We start from the raw sequence: 17,498 nt of genomic DNA, 5'->3' as shown, positions 1-17,498 counted from the left end.
ATGTCTCCACAGCAAGTCTCTAAAATAAGTTACATCAGCTGCACAATGATCTAATCCCTGCTTCTCAACTCCTAAAATACACAAAAGTTTACTGAAAGTTACTCTAGTGTTTCAGCATTCACAGAGACATCAATAAATCCTGGTTTTACTTTGCTTAAACTCCTGCCACCATTATTCTGGTCAACTTAATATATTTTAGTGCTTTGCTCATGCTGGGGAAAGAGATACCTGTTTATCCACAAACCAGAACATCTCCAGCTTGGCAGGAAGGTCACACCATTAGCCAAGGCAAGTCAGGGGCACAAGCAGTACAAGCTTTGTGTGCAGAAGCAACATTGTTAGACAAGGCTTGGGAACATTTCAAAGTGGCTCGTATGCCTCAAAGCTTGCATAGCTGGACATAACAGACAAGCTGGATAAAAGAGAACTCCTCAACCCATAAATCTGTTGCTGATTAAGGAAGAGGAGGGCCTTGGGTAGGAATGGGTGTCCCTTACTCATTTTGCCCACTGGGCCAGCAGAACAGACCATCAATGAGCCACACAGCAGGTTCCCACAGTGGGCATGCCAGTCCCCAACAAAGTGAATTAACTTGCCCAGTTCATTCCAGCTGCCCCACAGAAGAAGCAGAAGACACAAGGACCTTTTGCAAAGCAGAACACCGAGTTGAGTAGTTAGTGTGCATTTCCCTCCTCCACCCGTACTTTAAGCCTTAAAATTAAGCTCATGAGTGCATCAACTCAGGGATACAACCTTCACAGCTAATATGCAATTCATGAATATGCTGGCTGAGCTCACCAACACTAACCCGGCAAAGAAAAAGTGAGTAGGCAGTGTCTGCAGCCAATTCTGTGCAGTCAATTGAGATCAGATGAACAAGGTCCAAATCTGAGACCTCTTTGCTGAGGTGCCTGTGATGGTATGTGCTGGGCATGCATGTTGAACTGGCTCAGTGAATAGCCTGAAAAGCAACAGAGATGGTAAAAGGAACAGGATCATGTGGCCAGAAATGTTGGAGGACAGGGAGCGAGGTGGAGGTTAGGCCCTCCTCTGTTCCCTACTAGCAGTTGTTATGCAAGGGCATGTGAGACAGAGGGGAGACCATTGTGTAAGGAATAGAGGACAGAGGAAGAGACATTGAAGGAGTTAATGGAGCTGAATTTATTGGAGGAGGGACATGGAAACAGGATGCAAAGGTACTAGAAAAGCAACAGAACTAACGAAGTCTACACAGTGCAACATTTATTCCTTTAAAATATTATTTCTGAGTTGATTTTTCAAATCTATCTCTTTCAGTAGTTTCTGTGCCCTTACCTGATTGAGGTCATTTATTTCCTCCCACTGTTTGAGCAGAATTTCCACAACTTCGCTGTGACCATTTTTGGCTGCTAGATGCAATGCTGTATTTCCCTCCTTGAAATTAAAATGTCAAATAAGATCTATTTAAACCCAGAATAAAGTCAAAACCTCAAGTAAAACCAACACAAAGCCTTTGGTATTTTACATACATCTCTCTTTTACATACAAGGAGAAAGAGGCAGATCCACACAGCTTGTTCCAAGATTCAGACTAATCTGAAAGGGGCCTTTTCACATGTACACAGACATGACCTTGCTGGTCTAGTTGGCTGTCTCATATTCTGAAAATTGCAGTGTATGACCAGTGAAAAGACCTACAATTCTAACTCCTAAAGAATGAAACAGAAGAAAACTTTGGGTTCCGGTTCCTACAAGGATGGGGACTACATCAACCCCCCAAGATCACTGATTTAAAGATTAATGGCCAAAACCAAGGTAAGTATATAGAAACTTGTAGTGGTTTTGATGCCAACATCACAATCTTCAATCTCCTTCACCATCAGCACAATTTCTCACTAGCTAATGAAAAAAAAACCCAACAACCAAACCACAACAGCAAGCAAATAAAAACAAAGAGCAAGTTCAGGAAAAGCAGCAGGTTTTGAGCTAAAAGACAATGCTGGCACAAGAAAAAGCATGAAACTGGCTGAAACCAAAATGAAGCTGGAAATTAGGAGAAGAATCCTAACCTTCAGAGTGGACCCTCATTTCTGAATGAACAGCTTTTCATTCACAGCACTTGGGGGGCTGGAGCGTGGGGAAATTCAAATCCTTTTTAAAAATTATGGGTACAATGTGCTTGCTCTTAGTGACCCAGGAGATGAGTTTCTGTCCCGGCTTCTTACTTACTTACTCTGTAGGATCACAGCATTTACCTCCCATCATTGCTGTTTACCCCTTCAGCCTGTTAGATGTCAGGGAGAACACTGTCTTTTAACCTCTGCTGATAAACTGCTTAGGCACAGCAGAGCTCTGGGTTGCACTGCAGCTTTTAAACTACCAAAAAACCACCATCACTTCCTGGGTGCTTACTTACAGGGTTCTATAAGTGCAGTATCTTGCCATTTCACAGTTTTTAATGTATTTATCCTTGCAATGCCACAGATGCAGAGAACTACCAATTTGCTCATTCCACAAATAGTTGAGTAAGGAGTAAGGAAATTTAAGGGTGGACTCTGAAAGTTACTTAGATACCTTAAAATGCAGTGTCAAAAGCAAACTCAATCAGATTGAAGTGTTAAGGCACTTCTGAAAAATCCCCATAGGTGCTTATTTGCATCCTGAAGTAAACACCTTTGAAAAATTAATCATCCAGGACTTAGCAGTGACACACAGACACAGCCAAGCAGAGTGAAAAACTGGGAAATACAAGTACAGAGGCCGACACCTTAATCACCAGACTTGCCCACTTCTCCCAAAAGACAGCATATGCTAAGTCTTGCTTTACATGAATTATTAATGTGTATGGGAAAGTCTCTCAGCGATAAGACCAGAAGTCCCACTGTCTTCCCTTAATTACTGAAAAATCATCCTGGTATGTTTGTTTGTCCAATGTATGTCACTACCAGCACTGTGAAGTCTGTGCAGCTTATGCACATTACTTAGTAGCGTAGTAATTACACTGAAACAAAGTAATCCTTCGCAAGCACATTTTCAGTAGTACTTCTGTGGAAAAGAAACCTTTACCTTATCTTTTTCAGACGTAAACATCTTCAGAGTAATCAAATTGTTTATCATGTCAACATGGCCTTTTTCAGATGCCAGAAGAAATGGCTTTTTACCTTTCTAGAAAACAATTATGGAAAGAAGCACAGTGTTACTGAAGTAAAAATACTTTGCTTCTGGTTACTAGATACGTGGTATGCATATGTGTATTCCGCATAGAAATTTATATATTGTATGACTAAGTAGATTAACAAAAAAGTAGATATACACAAAAAGAGTAAGAATTTTAAAAAATTGCAATATTTAGTTAGTGTAAAAAAACAGATTACACATCTTGCATACCCTGAAGAATATATTTGAAAAGTCTTCAGAAATGGTAACAAGATGGAAAATGTGCTCAAAACATTTAATTCTTAATTATTCTCAGTATGAAAATATTTATCAAAAGAACTGTGTTGTTAAAAGTCTGAGGATGCTCAGAAACAGGCAGTAAAGGAGTTGCAAGATTTATTTCCATGGCGTAACACGTTTGATCTGAATTCTGCAAGCACAGACCAGAACAACCATATCTCAGAAGTTTCATCCAGGAGGCCCAAATTTAGTGCTGTACATTATGGGGGGTTTTTTGGTGGTGGTTAAACTAAGAACAACTTTTCCAACTGTTTACAACTCAACTCCAGAAAGTTACCTTGACATTAAACCATACCACTGGTCAGACACTACCCGATAGTGGCCTATGTTAAATGTCTAAGAAAAAAAATGCAAGCAACTTATAGATAAATATGAAATAACCTCAACATAAAGAAGATTCTTTTTCACCTTTCCTTTCCTAAGGCCTAAAACACACAAGTTTGTTTTGTTAAATTAAGTCTGTTTTGTCAGCCTTGCCATGTGCAGAAGGAATTCAGAATTTTGCACCAATGGGTCAATACAATTCAAGCCTCGAAAAAAAGGATAGGGGAGCTTTGTTAGTTTGGTGACAGATCCTACAAAGAATAAGTTTACCTCATGTAAAGATAAAATATCTTACTTTGCTAAGTAAGCCTTCAAAGCAAGATCCCAACATTGTGGGAAGGAAAAATAAAACCACAGCAAAACTGATGAGGACAAGGCCCTGGCACTATTGAAGAGTTGGTGCATCTCTATAGGATGGCTGCACATAGTTTTATGTTCTACACTGGTGAAATATACCCGTGTTGGCCATAACTGGCAAGTTTTGATAAGGGCAGGGGGCTGCGGGGGTGAGCTGTGTGGGAGGAGGTCAGAGACTGCCCTGTGCTGGTCACAGCCTCTTCCAGCTGGCTCCACAATGGACAAAACTGACCCACCACATGTCAGCACTCAACCCATCAGAGAAGCACATGATACCTCTGTGAAAACATATTTAAGAAAGGGTGGTCACTGCTACGGGGAGGATGCACAAGGGGAGATACAGGAGGAGACATGAAAAGATGCAAGGGAGGAGACACAGGAGAAGGTATACCCGCAGGGTGACTGCAGCCCATGGAAGAACCCTTGCTGGAGCAGAGGAAAAGAGTAAGAAACAAAGAGCAGAAAAAAAAGGAAACCACTGTGGACTAACGCCAACCTCCTCTGCCTCCCATCGCCCCACCAATGGGACTGAGCATCACATGCATCAAAAGCAAGGGGAGCAGGGGAGGAGAGGTGTCTGGAGTTCAGCTGAGACAGGCAAAGAGGAAGGAAAGCTGTTTTCCCTACGTGCTTGTCTGGCTGTTTGTCTTACTTGTTCCTCAACACCCATATCAGTAATTAAAAGTTTATATAACTGGCAATAAATTAAAATTCATTGAAATTGCCCAAGTCAAGATTGTTTTGCCCACAACAGATGCCTCATGACATCAAAGAAATAAACAGAAAGAAACATACTGTACCCCATCAGGCTTGTTCAAGTCATTCAGATGAAGATCTTGGATAAAATAATCAACTATTTTAACACTGTTGTTCTGAGCTGCAAAGTGCAGTACATTCATTCCTTCCTGAAAAACCATAAGCAACACTGTAACAACAAGTTTGATTTTTTTCCAACATAAACATGTTTAGAGTTGGTAAAAATTTGGCATCAACAAACCTCATTCTTAGCCTTTTGATCAGCGCCTGCTTTAACTAATTTTCGCATTATATCCAGATTTCCAGTCCAAGCTGCAAGATGAATCACGGTCAGGCCATGCTTCAAATAAAATGATAAAGGCAGAAATTACCACCAAAATACCTCATGACAAATTTCTTTATATCTTTTTGATTAATTCAGTGTATGAGTGGGTTCTGCTTTGCAGGCTCTTGGAAAATCAGTATTAACACCTGGCAGTGTGAGTGGGATTCATCTCACTTAAATTAAGCTAAATGTCATGCATCAAGACCTAGCTAAATGTTCAAGCTGCCCCTCTTGACAGAAGGTCTGGCATCTCCAGAGAAGGACTGATCCCATTTTAAAATGGGGGGATTAAATACTACCTGGAAATTATTCCCTCTCTCCAGAAACCACGTAGATAGTTACCACTGGGTGTGGTGGATGACATTTCAGGTGATGATATATAATGACTATATTTCCATGAGTGACCATAATTCCATAATTTTCCAGTTAGCCCTCTTTTTAAGGTTCTCTCTTATTCTCTCAAATTCTCTGAAAAGTTATTCTCTTATAGGGAAAAAAAAACCAAAAACAAACCCACAACTGTTAACTTCTTAGAGCCAAAAGGAATAGAGATAAGGAACTTCCAGGCAGTGTCTCCCATCTTGGCCACAGATCTCTCTAGGTTTTCCACATGTTCCTCAATTTGTGTGTACTGTGTCCAGGTGCAGCATCATAAATCATGGCTCATTGTGCTAAGTGTCAACACAAGACTTTCATACTCCACCATAAGAGCACCTGGTCTAAGAGATGGAATCAGAGAAACCTAAAGGAAGTAAGAGGGATCGAGGCACTTCCGTAGCAGTTATAACCCTTCCCCAGTTTCTCCTCTGTAAATGAGGAATAAATAGCTTGACTCCTGTGGGATACTTGGAAAGTAATGGGCACATACTGAACAATCCAGACTCGATAGAATTGATCAATTTGTGAGCCAAGGATGTTTTGTAGGCAGCAGACTTCAAGGATGCTTTGTGTGTGGACACATATTTAGCTAACGGTAGTAAGAGCATTCCAGATGCCTTTAGAAGGCCTTGAACAGAATAAACAAGAAGACAAAAAAAGAAAGATGCCAATTAGAAGAACACAGGTGCACATTCCACGATAAAGGGAACTTGGCAAAGAACCTCAGTTCCACAGCTTATCTTGACCAATTAGACTGAGACAAGTTTCGCATGTTTTAGTTAATACAACCAATTATGCCTTATGTTTATGTGCGTGTACAGGGTTGTTATAACCAATCACTAGGTGTAACTAGGCACGTGGACAGCTCATGCTAACCAATCTCTAATTTGCTTATGCGTGAACAGTAACTAGAATGAACATATAAACCGAGCTATCTTGGCAATAAAGTGGCAACTGCTTGATCATATTGATTGTGTGCAGTGTCCGGGACTTCTGCATCAACAAGTGGCGCCCGAACAGGGACCCTTGGATCGGTGTTGAATTCTACGACAGGAACCGACGGAGAGAGGGTGCGGAAGCCAGCCGTAGGCAAGTGCTGCCCCGGCACTCGGGAAAAAAAAAAACGGTACCGTCGTGGGAATCTCGTCCTGATCAGGCGAGCGGCCGGGGAGGAGATGGGGTCCACTATGTCCAAGGAAGAGGCAGCAGTGGTTAAGCTCCTCCAACATATGCTCTCTACGAGAGGATTAAGTTATGACTCGTCTACCCTGAAAGCCCTGCTACTATGGGCGACAGAAAAAAGCTTACTCCCTACTTTCAGAGATGCTTTTGCCATTCCTACTTGGGAAAAGATAGGGCAAGAATTATGGCATAACATAAGTTCGGGTTCAAAAGAGGCGAGCAGATATTCCACCATGTGGAACTTAATTATAGAAACTTTAAAAGATATGAAAGCTGAACATTCGGCAGTAGCTTCTGGTTTTGCCGCACTGCAGCCCGAAGGGCCACAAGGGATGCCATCCCTGGCAAGCTTCACCTTTGCGCCACCACAAATTCCAGCCGTTGTTCCGGCCCGTGTATCCGGCGCAGGGGCTAGTGCAGTCAGGAAATCTGCGGTAGCAGATCCAGAGCCCAGAGATCAGCCCTTGGAAAAAGCCGACAGCCTGGCAGAATTTCCACCACTACCAGCAGAAGAGACGGAAAACAACTTAGTCTCTAATTCTCGTCCTCCATCACCTAAACCAGTTGCCTCATCCCTGTATCCACCACTGCCACCATCCACTCCCCCATCCCCGCTCGAGGGAAAGGAGAAACGGGCAATAGGTTCGGGGGATCCACAACTAAAGGAACTGTTACAAAGGCTAGAGACTCTTGAAGCCCGCCTGGAGCCGTCGGTGAAGTCCGAGCCGTCGTCTTCAACTTTTCCTGCACCTCCACCACCCTTCAACGCAGGATTTTCGTCGTTCCCGCAACCACCTCCAATGAATCCTTGTGTTTCCCAGGACGTATCGGGTGAGATCGGTGCCATGGCTCCTTTGCCACAGCCACCTCCGGCGACCTTATTAACAGGGAGTGGGGTAGGAGATCCGGCAAAAAGATGGAACGGGGTAATCAGAGATGCTTTAATTGAAGGTGAAATGATTCCATCTGCATTTCCAGTTGTGGCAGGGGCGCTTGGGGGTCCCGTTTGGGAAGCGTTAGACTGGAAAGTTTTAAAAGAAGCTAAGGCAGCAACCACTCAATATGGGTTAAAATCACCATACAGTCAATCTGTTATTCAACATGTATTTTCTGCACATTTATTAACACCATATGATGCTAAAATGATTGTGCAAATGTTACTGCTTCCATCCCAGCAGATCCAATTTTATCAAAGCTGGCAAGCGACCTGTGAAAATGCAGCCACTATCCCACGACAGAATGGGGATCCTTTGTTTGGAGTGCAAGCTCAAATGTTATTGGGGGCAGGTCCTTATGCCAGATCAGGATGGCAGGCACAATTTGCCATAGAAGTTTTGCAACTCAGTCAAGATTTAGCTTTTAAAGCATTGAACAGAAACCTTTTAATTAGTGTGGGTACAGCTTTTGCGCTTAGTACCTGGGAAGCTATCGGAACCTCCCTATGGGATGAAATTAGTGACGGGTCTAAAGAAGTTAAAGGTCTTACAACTTTATGGAAATTAATGAAAGCAGATCGTAAAACATCTGCGTCTGGTTTTGCTGCTCTCTCTCCCACCGCAAGCGAAGGGGAAACGTGGAGAGAAAAACATAATGCAGCGAGAGAGACTTTTGGCTTCCCTGGAGCTTGTCCACCTGCTCCTGTACCCTTGACTTCTGCTCCACTCACTGGGACTGCCGATATTAATCAGCCATCTGACGGTTCCCAAGCCTCCCTAACCGTATGCTTAAAGGAAACCCTACAGAATCAGGAAGCGAGTAAAAATCCGCCTATGAGAAAACAGCCCCCAGATATTGCCGCTCAACATGAACAAATTATACCTAGTATATACCCTCCGTTGCCTCCGTCTACGCCTGGGTCGCCTCAAGAGCATGAAGAGGGGCCGGAGTTCACTTTGCAGCAGTTGCAGTCAGTAATAGAAAAACTGGCACAGCTGGAGGCTGCTGTGAAGCGAGAAAAACCGCCAACCGTATCCTTTGATGCACCCCTTTCCACCCCCCCCCTCGCTTTCCTCCTCCTTGCTACATTTGGCCTGTTATGGGTGACACACATAAGTGAAGAATGGATGATCCAACAACCAAAACAGAATGTATGGGTAACTTTGGTGAACATAACGCATCAAGAAACTTTATATCTTTCTGTCGCTACCCCTGAAAACCCTTTTTCTACCTCTTTGGTGGGGTTACCTCTAGACACCTGGCCAGATCCAATGCCTGAATTTTCCCTTTGTACTAACCCACAATCCTGTGTCGATAATTGGGACGGTGTGTATGCACACCTGCCTCAAGTAATGCAAGAACCTCAAGAGTTAGAGTTGTCAGGATCAGTCATCATGAATGCCTGTGTGATGTTTAATTACACCTATAACACCACTCGAAAGGGTCAGAATGTAAATGCTATTTTGCCTGTATATAGAAATGCTACAGCTTGGTGTAACTATATCTATTCCAGAATATCACGCTTTTTTTTTTCTATTCCAGCTGCTTTACCTGCAGGGATGTTTTTAATTTGTGGAGATAGAGCGTGAGGGAGAATTTCATCGAAACTTAACGGGAGGTCACGTAGCCTCGGACAACTTACGTTACTAACACCTGATATCAATATGATTCACAGTAAAAAGGCTCACGATAACTAACACAGGGTTAAGTGGATGACTAACAAGTTTAAGAATTACGGGATGGTTGAAAGATTTGCTTATGCATGGCTTAGTTATTTTAATTGTAATATCAGCAGTTGTAATGATTGTACCATATATTATAAAAATAGTTGAACGTATGAGTGCAAAAGCATTTCATGTAACTTGGCTTGCACAAAAACAAAAAGGGGGAATTGTGGGAGATTTCATGGAAAAAGGGGACATTTCTTTGAGCCTGATTATTTAGAGTTAGCATAAGTAGGCCGCAGTTAGCATGAGTGGGCTGGAGTACGTGACAGCTGCAGTATAAACGGACTTTGAACCACCAGAAAAACAACGGACATGAGGAACTTGGACAGTGGAGCAATTAATAAACAAGATAACAGAACTGCAGAGGCAAGAAGGAGCTGCAAGAGCTTTAACGCAATTAAGAAAGCTGTCATTTTGGCTTAGAGCATTTAGCTGCAGGATGGGGACTTAGGAGTTTGTTTGTATCTTTGTTAAAAATCGGGGTTTCTTTTATTCTTGTATATTTTATTAGGTATAATGTTGCTTTTACTGTGTTTAATTAATTGTGTTCATAGATCTTGTAGGTCACCTTGGCCAACATGACAGGTCAAGATTCTCAGTGCATTGCAACCGCATCACAAAGCCCATGAACCAGTAGACAGGATGGCTATGACTTGTGCAGCGCGCCTGGCCAGCGAGCGTATGCGTCATAGGCTCCCCATGTTGCAACCAAGGTGGATTTTGGCACCCGCTGGCCATGTGTGCTGAAATCCGTTCCTCTGCAAATGTATAAATACCGGGATTTCCCGAAGAGCATCGGGCTGGTGTACGGCAAGGCCATCGTTGCCTCCATGGGGACGCCCATGTAAAGCTGGCACCTACCGATTGCTGGGCTGAGTTTGCGATGCAAGACGGCATGCAATGTTGCAGAATCGAGCTGCTATTGATTTTCTATTGCTAGCACATGGTCATGGTTGTGAAGATTTAGATGGAATGTGTTGTATGAATTTATCTGATCACTCTGAATAGATCCATAAAGCTATACAAAAGATGAAGGACCAAGTTCAAAAACTGCAGATTAGTGATGGTTTAGGATGGTTAGACAGGCTGTTTACCCATTGGGGAATTATGGGATGGATAAGAGATCTGTTAAAAATGTTGGGAATTGCTTTGTTAGTATTGGTAGTCTTGTTATTAATTATCCCTTGTATACTAGTTGTTTAGGAAGGATAGTACAGAATGCAATGGCTAAAGTCTGGATTATTCAAAAACAAAAAGAGGGATTTGTGGGATACTTGGAAAGTAATGGGCACATACTGAACAATCCAGACTCGATAGAATTGATCAATTTGTGAGCCAAGGATGTTTTGTAGGCAGCAGACTTCAAGGATGCTTTGCTTGTGGACACATATTTAGCTAACGGTAGTAAGAGCATTCCAGATGCCTTTAGAAGGCCTTGAACAGAATAAACAAGAAGACAAAAAAAGAAAGATGCCAATTAGAAGAACACAGGTGCGCATTCCACGATAAAGGGAACTTGGCAAAGAACCTCAGTTCCACAGCTTATCTTGACCAATTAGACTGAGACAAGTTTCGCATGTTTTAGTTAATACAACCAATTATGCCTTATGTTTATGCGCGTGTACAGGGTTGTTATAACCAATCACTAGGTGTAACTAGGCATGTGGACAGCTCATGCTAACCAATCTCTAATTTGCTTATGCGTGAACAGTAACTAGAATGAACATATAAACCGAGCTATCTTGGCAATAAAGTGGCATCTGCTTGATCATATTGATTGTGTGCAGTGTCCAGGACTTCTGCATCAACAGACTCCCATCTCTAATGGAGAACAGGAACAGTTTTTATGCATGTTGATATAACACTCTGGACAGCAGGATGCTTGCTGTGACGGGGACTTCAAGATACTACTACTTGCAAACTATTCACTGAATAACAAAACAGTTCAGGCTGGAAGAGGCCCCTGGAGGTGACACTTCTATGGCCTCCTGCTCAAAGCCTGTCCCACTGGATCAGGTTGCTCAGGACCTTGTCCTGTCAAGTTTTGAATAGCCTAAAGATTGAGGCTTCGCAAACTCTGGAAAATCTGTTCCAGTGTTTGACCACTCTGACAGTGAACTTTCTTTTCTCTTTGTACCTAATTGGGACCTCCCATGTTGCAATTTGTGTCCATTGCCTCTTGTCCTATCACTGTACACCTCCGAGAACAGTCTGTCTCTGTCTTCTCTATATTCTCCCCTTATGTAGCTGTCGACAGTCATAAGGTCTCTCCCTTACCATTCTCCTCCCAAGACTGAGCAGACTCAGCTGTCTCAGCACCTCCTCACACACCATGTGCCGCAATCCTTATTATATCAAATTGGGAGGAGTGGCTGATGGACCAGATTGGTGTGCTGCCATCCAGAGGGACCCTGATAGGCTGGAGAAATGGGCTGACAAGAACCTCATGAAATTCAACACAGGGAAGTGCAAAGTCCTGTACCTGGGGAGGAGCAACCCCAGGCACGAGTACTGACTGGCGGCCAACTGCCTGGAAAGCAGCTTGGCAGAGAATGACCTGGGTCTCCTGGGGGACATGAAGTTGAACATGAGCCAGCAATGTGCCCTTGCAGCACATAAGGCAGATGGTACCCTGGGCTGCATTAGGAAGAGCACTGCCACGTGGTCAAGGGAGGTGATCCTTCCCCTCTACTCACTGGGGAGACGTACCTGCAGCACTGTGTCCAGTTCTGGACTTCCCAGTACAGGAGAGACAGGGACATACTGCACAGAGTCCAGCAAAGGGACACAAAGATAATTAAAGGACATCTGACATACAAGGAGAGGTTGAGAGACTTGGCAGCATTTATCCAAAGAAGGCTGAGGTGGATCTTATTGTGTATAAATACGTAACGGAAAGGAGTAAAAAAAATGCAGCCAGACTCTTCTTGGTGGTGTCCAGTGACAGCGAAAGAGGCAATGGGCACAAATTGAAGCACAGGAAGATTCACTAAAACATAAGAAAAACCTTTTTTTACTCTAAGGATGATCAAACACTGGAATCAATTGCCCAGAAAGGTTATGGAGTCTTCATCCGTGGAGATAATCAAAACCTGACTGGACATAGCTCTAAGCAACCTTCTTTTTGTGACTATGTTCTGAGCAGGAGGCTGGACTAGATCATCTCCAGAGGTTCCCACCTCAGCCACTCGGTGTGATTCCGTGCATGGGCTGTTTGATAGGGAGGAGTCTAGGAGGAGAAAAGGAGGCACAAGGGCAGCAAAAATGTGGGTTCAGGAAAAGAAAAAAAAAAAGACAAGATGTAAAATCGGCTGGAGAACAAAAAAGGGAAGGATCTTGTGATGTCCACAGTCTTGTGATTGTGGACTCCTACTGATGGTGGTCAAGGTGACCTGCAGACTGAAGCTCCCCCCGATATAGGAAGGGTCCACCTTGGACTCTCCTGCTAGACTCTCCATCAGGTCCATGTCTGAAAGACTTGGGATGGTAGGGTGGACAAGAAAGGATAAACTTGTACCTTGATATTGAGTGCAGAAGGACAAGTGACAGAATTGCAGCTTAGTAGTATAAGACTTCTTTGCAGTAATGTAATTGTGTATCAACACTAATACTGATAATAAGCAATAGAATTGTAATTCCATCACTGCAACTTGGAGCGATGTAATTGTGAATTAATACTAACAATAGCGGTGCGTTTATTAGCCAATTAATGTATTATTGGTTTCTTAGAGATGTGCTGCTTAATCAATAAACATCCTAATCATCACCATGATTTATGTCAAGTCTCCAATCTAAAGGCAGGAGTACCCCATACCTGCTGCTAACACTATTGTGTGTTTTTAATCAGCTTACTTTTTGTACTGAGAAATGCTAAGAATGCTTAAGACCATATGCTTATTAATACAAAAATTATGTCAGAAACTGAAATGGAGTAGGAAATAAAGTCATAGTATCTTCATTCTATTTCTTATCAATTGCAAGATCAAACTGATTGCCAACCTGGCTTCAATGCACCCTATCAGGGTAATTAAAGGACCCATAAAATCTTTGGAGTCACCTTATTGCCTCAATAAATCTGGAAGATAGCCACTGAAAAATAATTTGCCATAAAGAATAATTTACAATAGTTACAGAATAAAATTACATTAACACTATACCCAGTGGTACTCTGTGGAAGATCCAGGGATCCATTTCTTAACTGTAGTTATAGAGAGCACTACTACTTGAAGAAAACTGTCCACTTCTTGCAGAACTACCCTATTAGCATTTATATCATAGACTATTAATTTTAGAGTACTTCATTCAGGCAATGTCTTTCAGCTTGCAAGACAAAAGGGAAACATTGCTTACAACAGTGCAAGATTTGCTTAGGAACTGATAGGGTCCGGAAAGATGGCCATATTTCTTCAAAGCAGCATGTGAGGTACTCACTGACAGGGCAGATTGGGAGAACATTTCAGAGCAACTCATGTAGCACTAACGAGGAGATGGTTACCTACACTGCAAGAACATGCCCAAGCCAGGAGCTGCTTGGTAAGTGGAACTGACTGGTCTCTCTCGTCTTCTTTTCATTCCAACACAATGTGAAAACAAGGGAGCTTTCTCCCTCTACCCTCCACAACCTGGAATTTGTCTTACTTACAGTGTAAACACTGCCGCATATGGTGGATAAGGGGAAAGAAGGAAACAGGGGAAAAAAAGGTAAATTATTCATCTATTTTCATTACTCGGTTAACTGGAAAACTCCTGGTTTGACTAGCCTGTTTATTAATAACATACCATACATTTGGTTTTAATACCTGAATCAAATCTTGCACTGTGGATTACCATCTGGCCCAATCAAATCAGCTATACACTGCTAAACTCTTAATGTCCTGGAGGCTGTGGGGTAGCTGACAGCTTTGCATTAAGCTACTCACATAAAAATGGAGGGAAAGAACACAAGGAGTTACTTTCTGAGCTCCTAGTGATCCCCAGAGCTAATTTTTACTTTCAGTGATTGCTTTCATCTAAAGTGGCCAATGATTAATACACAACTATGACAGACAGCATAATTGCACCAGTGGCTTCAACCACCTTTGCCCTCACCCAAGTATTCAACATAGCCAAAGCTCTGGGCAACTGGTTTTCCTCTAACAATGTCTTTTCGTATAAATGTATGCAGTCTTAAGACAAACTGTAGCATTTACAGCAAGCACTTAACGTTGCAAAACGGGCAGCATAAGGTAAATACCTACTTTTACTTTTCCCCAAAGATATTCCTGTACTGTGTGATCAAAACATGTAAACCAGCTTACCTGATCCGCCATATCAACTCTAGCTTTGTGATGGAGAAGAAAATCCACCACCGACATATGACTTCTTGCAACAGCAAAATGGAATGCGGTGCGCTTCAGCTGAAATAAGCAAAGCTTTGCTTGTCAGATCCATAATACAGTTCTTTTCCTTCTGCAGGTGATCAGGATTTCTAAATTCTCCAATTATTAACAAGCATATTTGTTAACATATATACGTTTGCATATTTCTCCCTCAACAGCTACACTTGGTCTTTGTCTGCACTTTTGTTCCCTTGGGTGGAATTTAGGTATCAATCTTGAAGATTTCTGACAGAACCAGAATGATTTAGTTACTTTACGTAACATCACCCCTTCACTGAAATTCACTGAAGTGTCAAAGTGGGATTAAGTAATCATACTGCCTAGAGGATGTGCATGCAGTACAAGAAGCACCCATGTTTACTATTTTATTATATGGTTTGATTTGAGAAGCTGAGGAGTAGATTTACACAATTAGATTTGCTTTTGGTATCCTCCTTGCTTTTGAATATATCTCTGCAGTGCATGATGAGATTCCTCCCTCACTCTGTATTAGTCACCTTCCCAGACTGAGTCATTATCTGTGTAAATGAAAGCTTCCACCCTGCAAACAGTGAGTAATTTTACACAGGTGAATAGGCTCAATGCTTATCAGGAACACTTGATAAATTTTTCATTAAAGTAATTAATGGTGTGAATTTAAAAGGGATTGGTTAAATTGAATTAAACTTCAGTGGAGAGAGTTTTGCTTCCAGTTAAAGTGAACATAACTGGGTTTAACAAAAGGCACTGAGAGTTTCCATACAAGGATATATAATTGATTTAAGCAATTAACTTTAAAAGTCAGTTTGAATTTGCTCTCTTATGCTTCTATGCAGATTTGCTGACTTATACATGTATGAGTTTAAATTTAGAGCTATATACATTAAAAGCATAAAAAGGTCGGATTTATGACGTGCATTTATGCCAGAAAAAGCCTCTTGCACAGAAATAGTTCTATCAACAAAACTCACCTTTTGGCAGCCTTGCTTATTTGGCTTGGGAGTACAGGGGCAGGAACGATCACCATGAACAAAAGAATGGTTTGCCATTGTAAGCTGCGTCGCCCCAGCAGAATTAATCAATGCACAACACCCACATAGCTATGCTAGTGAATCTTTGATACTGTAGGCCTGATTTAAGGATGACAGAGTAAAGATTCAAACTACTGGACTGGAAAAGTATTTAGTTTAATTTTCTGAATTCTGGAAAGCAATAAGGAAGCAAGAACTATTTTTTAAGTGACTTTTTAGGTAATTGATGGCAATACTCTCATTGTTCAAGAGAAGTTTACTCAAAAGAAATTTTTGTCTCCATCTCTTTTTTACAAACAAACCAAGAAATGTATCTTTAATATCTCCTCAATTCCCCAGGGGGGAAAAATGCACCTCGGTGTGGGAAGCAAGCTTTTTCAGAACCCATGATTAAGTAACATGCATAGGTAGATGATTTATTCATAGCCACTGAGGGCAAACTGTTCTCCACAACTCCCAGATTAATATCACGACCACTCCATTGCTGTTGAACTACCTCTCATGTGGAACACAGCACTGTATTTTGTTACTGTGAAGTACACATCCTCAGATTTTAGGCCTAGAGTTGATGTCAGCATAAGAAATGCATTTTTGTCTATCTAGGGTAAATCTGAGCTCTGATCTCAGCCTGGAGCCACAGAACGTGGTAGAATGCTCCCGTGGTTCCATACAAACCAAACAGTAGCAATTCACACTTGAAATTTGTAAAGCTAGCAGCATAAATTAATTCTCAAAGTGACTGTGAGATTACATCCTCCTGCTCTGAAAGATGGGGAACTGGAGAAATTAGTCACCCAAGTACACAAAGTATTAGAGCAGGGACCACAATTCAGAAGTCTTTAGTCCCCAGTGTGATGCACAGACTACTGGCTAAATGCAAAGACCTGTGAGTTACACTGCAAAAATCCTATTGTCCATACTGGATGTGTGAAACGTTTCTTAATCAGGTCCTAGAAAGGACTCTTGCAGCCTCACCACCTTACAGTTGACGGAGCTAGCATGCTGGGATTCCACCATGCATCCCCGAGGAGTCACATTTCAGATCAGTGATCTGTCAGACACTTCATACTCACAGTATCTACAGCATTTATGTTAACATTCTTTTTAAATAGCTTTTCCATGGTTTCCAAATTGTTCCTTTTAGCAGCATATTGAAATTCTCTCTCATCTGGCAATACTGTGGAAAAACATGATGAAAAAATTGTATTACTAGAAAAATAGCCATAACCAACTTAAGCGACAATGATACTGTTCTTACTTTCTGTTATTTGTCCTCATTTTGTATGTTATGAGAATAATTTGCTTCTCATCACAGAAGCGTTCCAGGATTACATTTTTCTCCTCTAGAGACATCTGGCTGATGTTTCTAGTTTCAACTTTTAGGAACAAATAGAGGTAGACTTTTCACAGCATGGATTACCATTATTTGCACTGCTCACAGCATCAAGAGTTCATTTATGAAGCTCTCGCCATCTAGATGGGTCCCAAAGTATTTTAAAGGCATAGCAGTGAACAGTACAAACCGCAGCATTTCTTTCCTATTCTTGGAAAACTCGCTCAGTTTTAAAACAGAACACACCACCAAAATACATAAAAATGTATAGCAGTAACCAAATGGTATGACCCAACTGAAAAAAACCAGACCAACCAGGAGTTTTACAGGGGAAAAAAAAGGTGTGTACTTGAACTCA

The 17,498-nt window shown here is 41.8% G+C and overlaps 1 protein-coding gene across 4 annotated transcripts in view; it reads right to left on the bottom strand.

The window, feature by feature from the left end:
* Positions 1-17,498, bottom strand: part of ANKDD1B (ankyrin repeat and death domain containing 1B) — a 35,831-nt gene that overhangs the window by 14,999 nt on the left and 3,334 nt on the right. For all 4 annotated transcript variants that reach the window (XM_052777514.1, XM_052777513.1, XM_052777510.1 and 1 more), the window contains exons 2-7: positions 16,881-16,984; positions 14,717-14,815; positions 5,113-5,211; positions 4,916-5,020; positions 3,045-3,143; positions 1,315-1,413 (exon numbers count right to left, since the gene is read on the bottom strand). In XM_052777514.1, the coding sequence (XP_052633474.1) occupies positions 1,315-1,413; positions 3,045-3,143; positions 4,916-5,020; positions 5,113-5,211; positions 14,717-14,815; positions 16,881-16,984 (605 nt within the window). The remainder of the gene's footprint in view (positions 1-1,314; positions 1,414-3,044; positions 3,144-4,915; positions 5,021-5,112; positions 5,212-14,716; positions 14,816-16,880; positions 16,985-17,498) is intronic.

Source organism: Harpia harpyja, chromosome Z (genome assembly GCF_026419915.1).
Source record: "Harpia harpyja isolate bHarHar1 chromosome Z, bHarHar1 primary haplotype, whole genome shotgun sequence".
NCBI lineage: Eukaryota > Metazoa > Chordata > Aves > Accipitriformes > Accipitridae > Harpia > Harpia harpyja.
The sequence above is the reverse complement of the archived record's forward strand: the minus strand, read 5'-3'. Positions and strand labels throughout refer to the sequence as shown.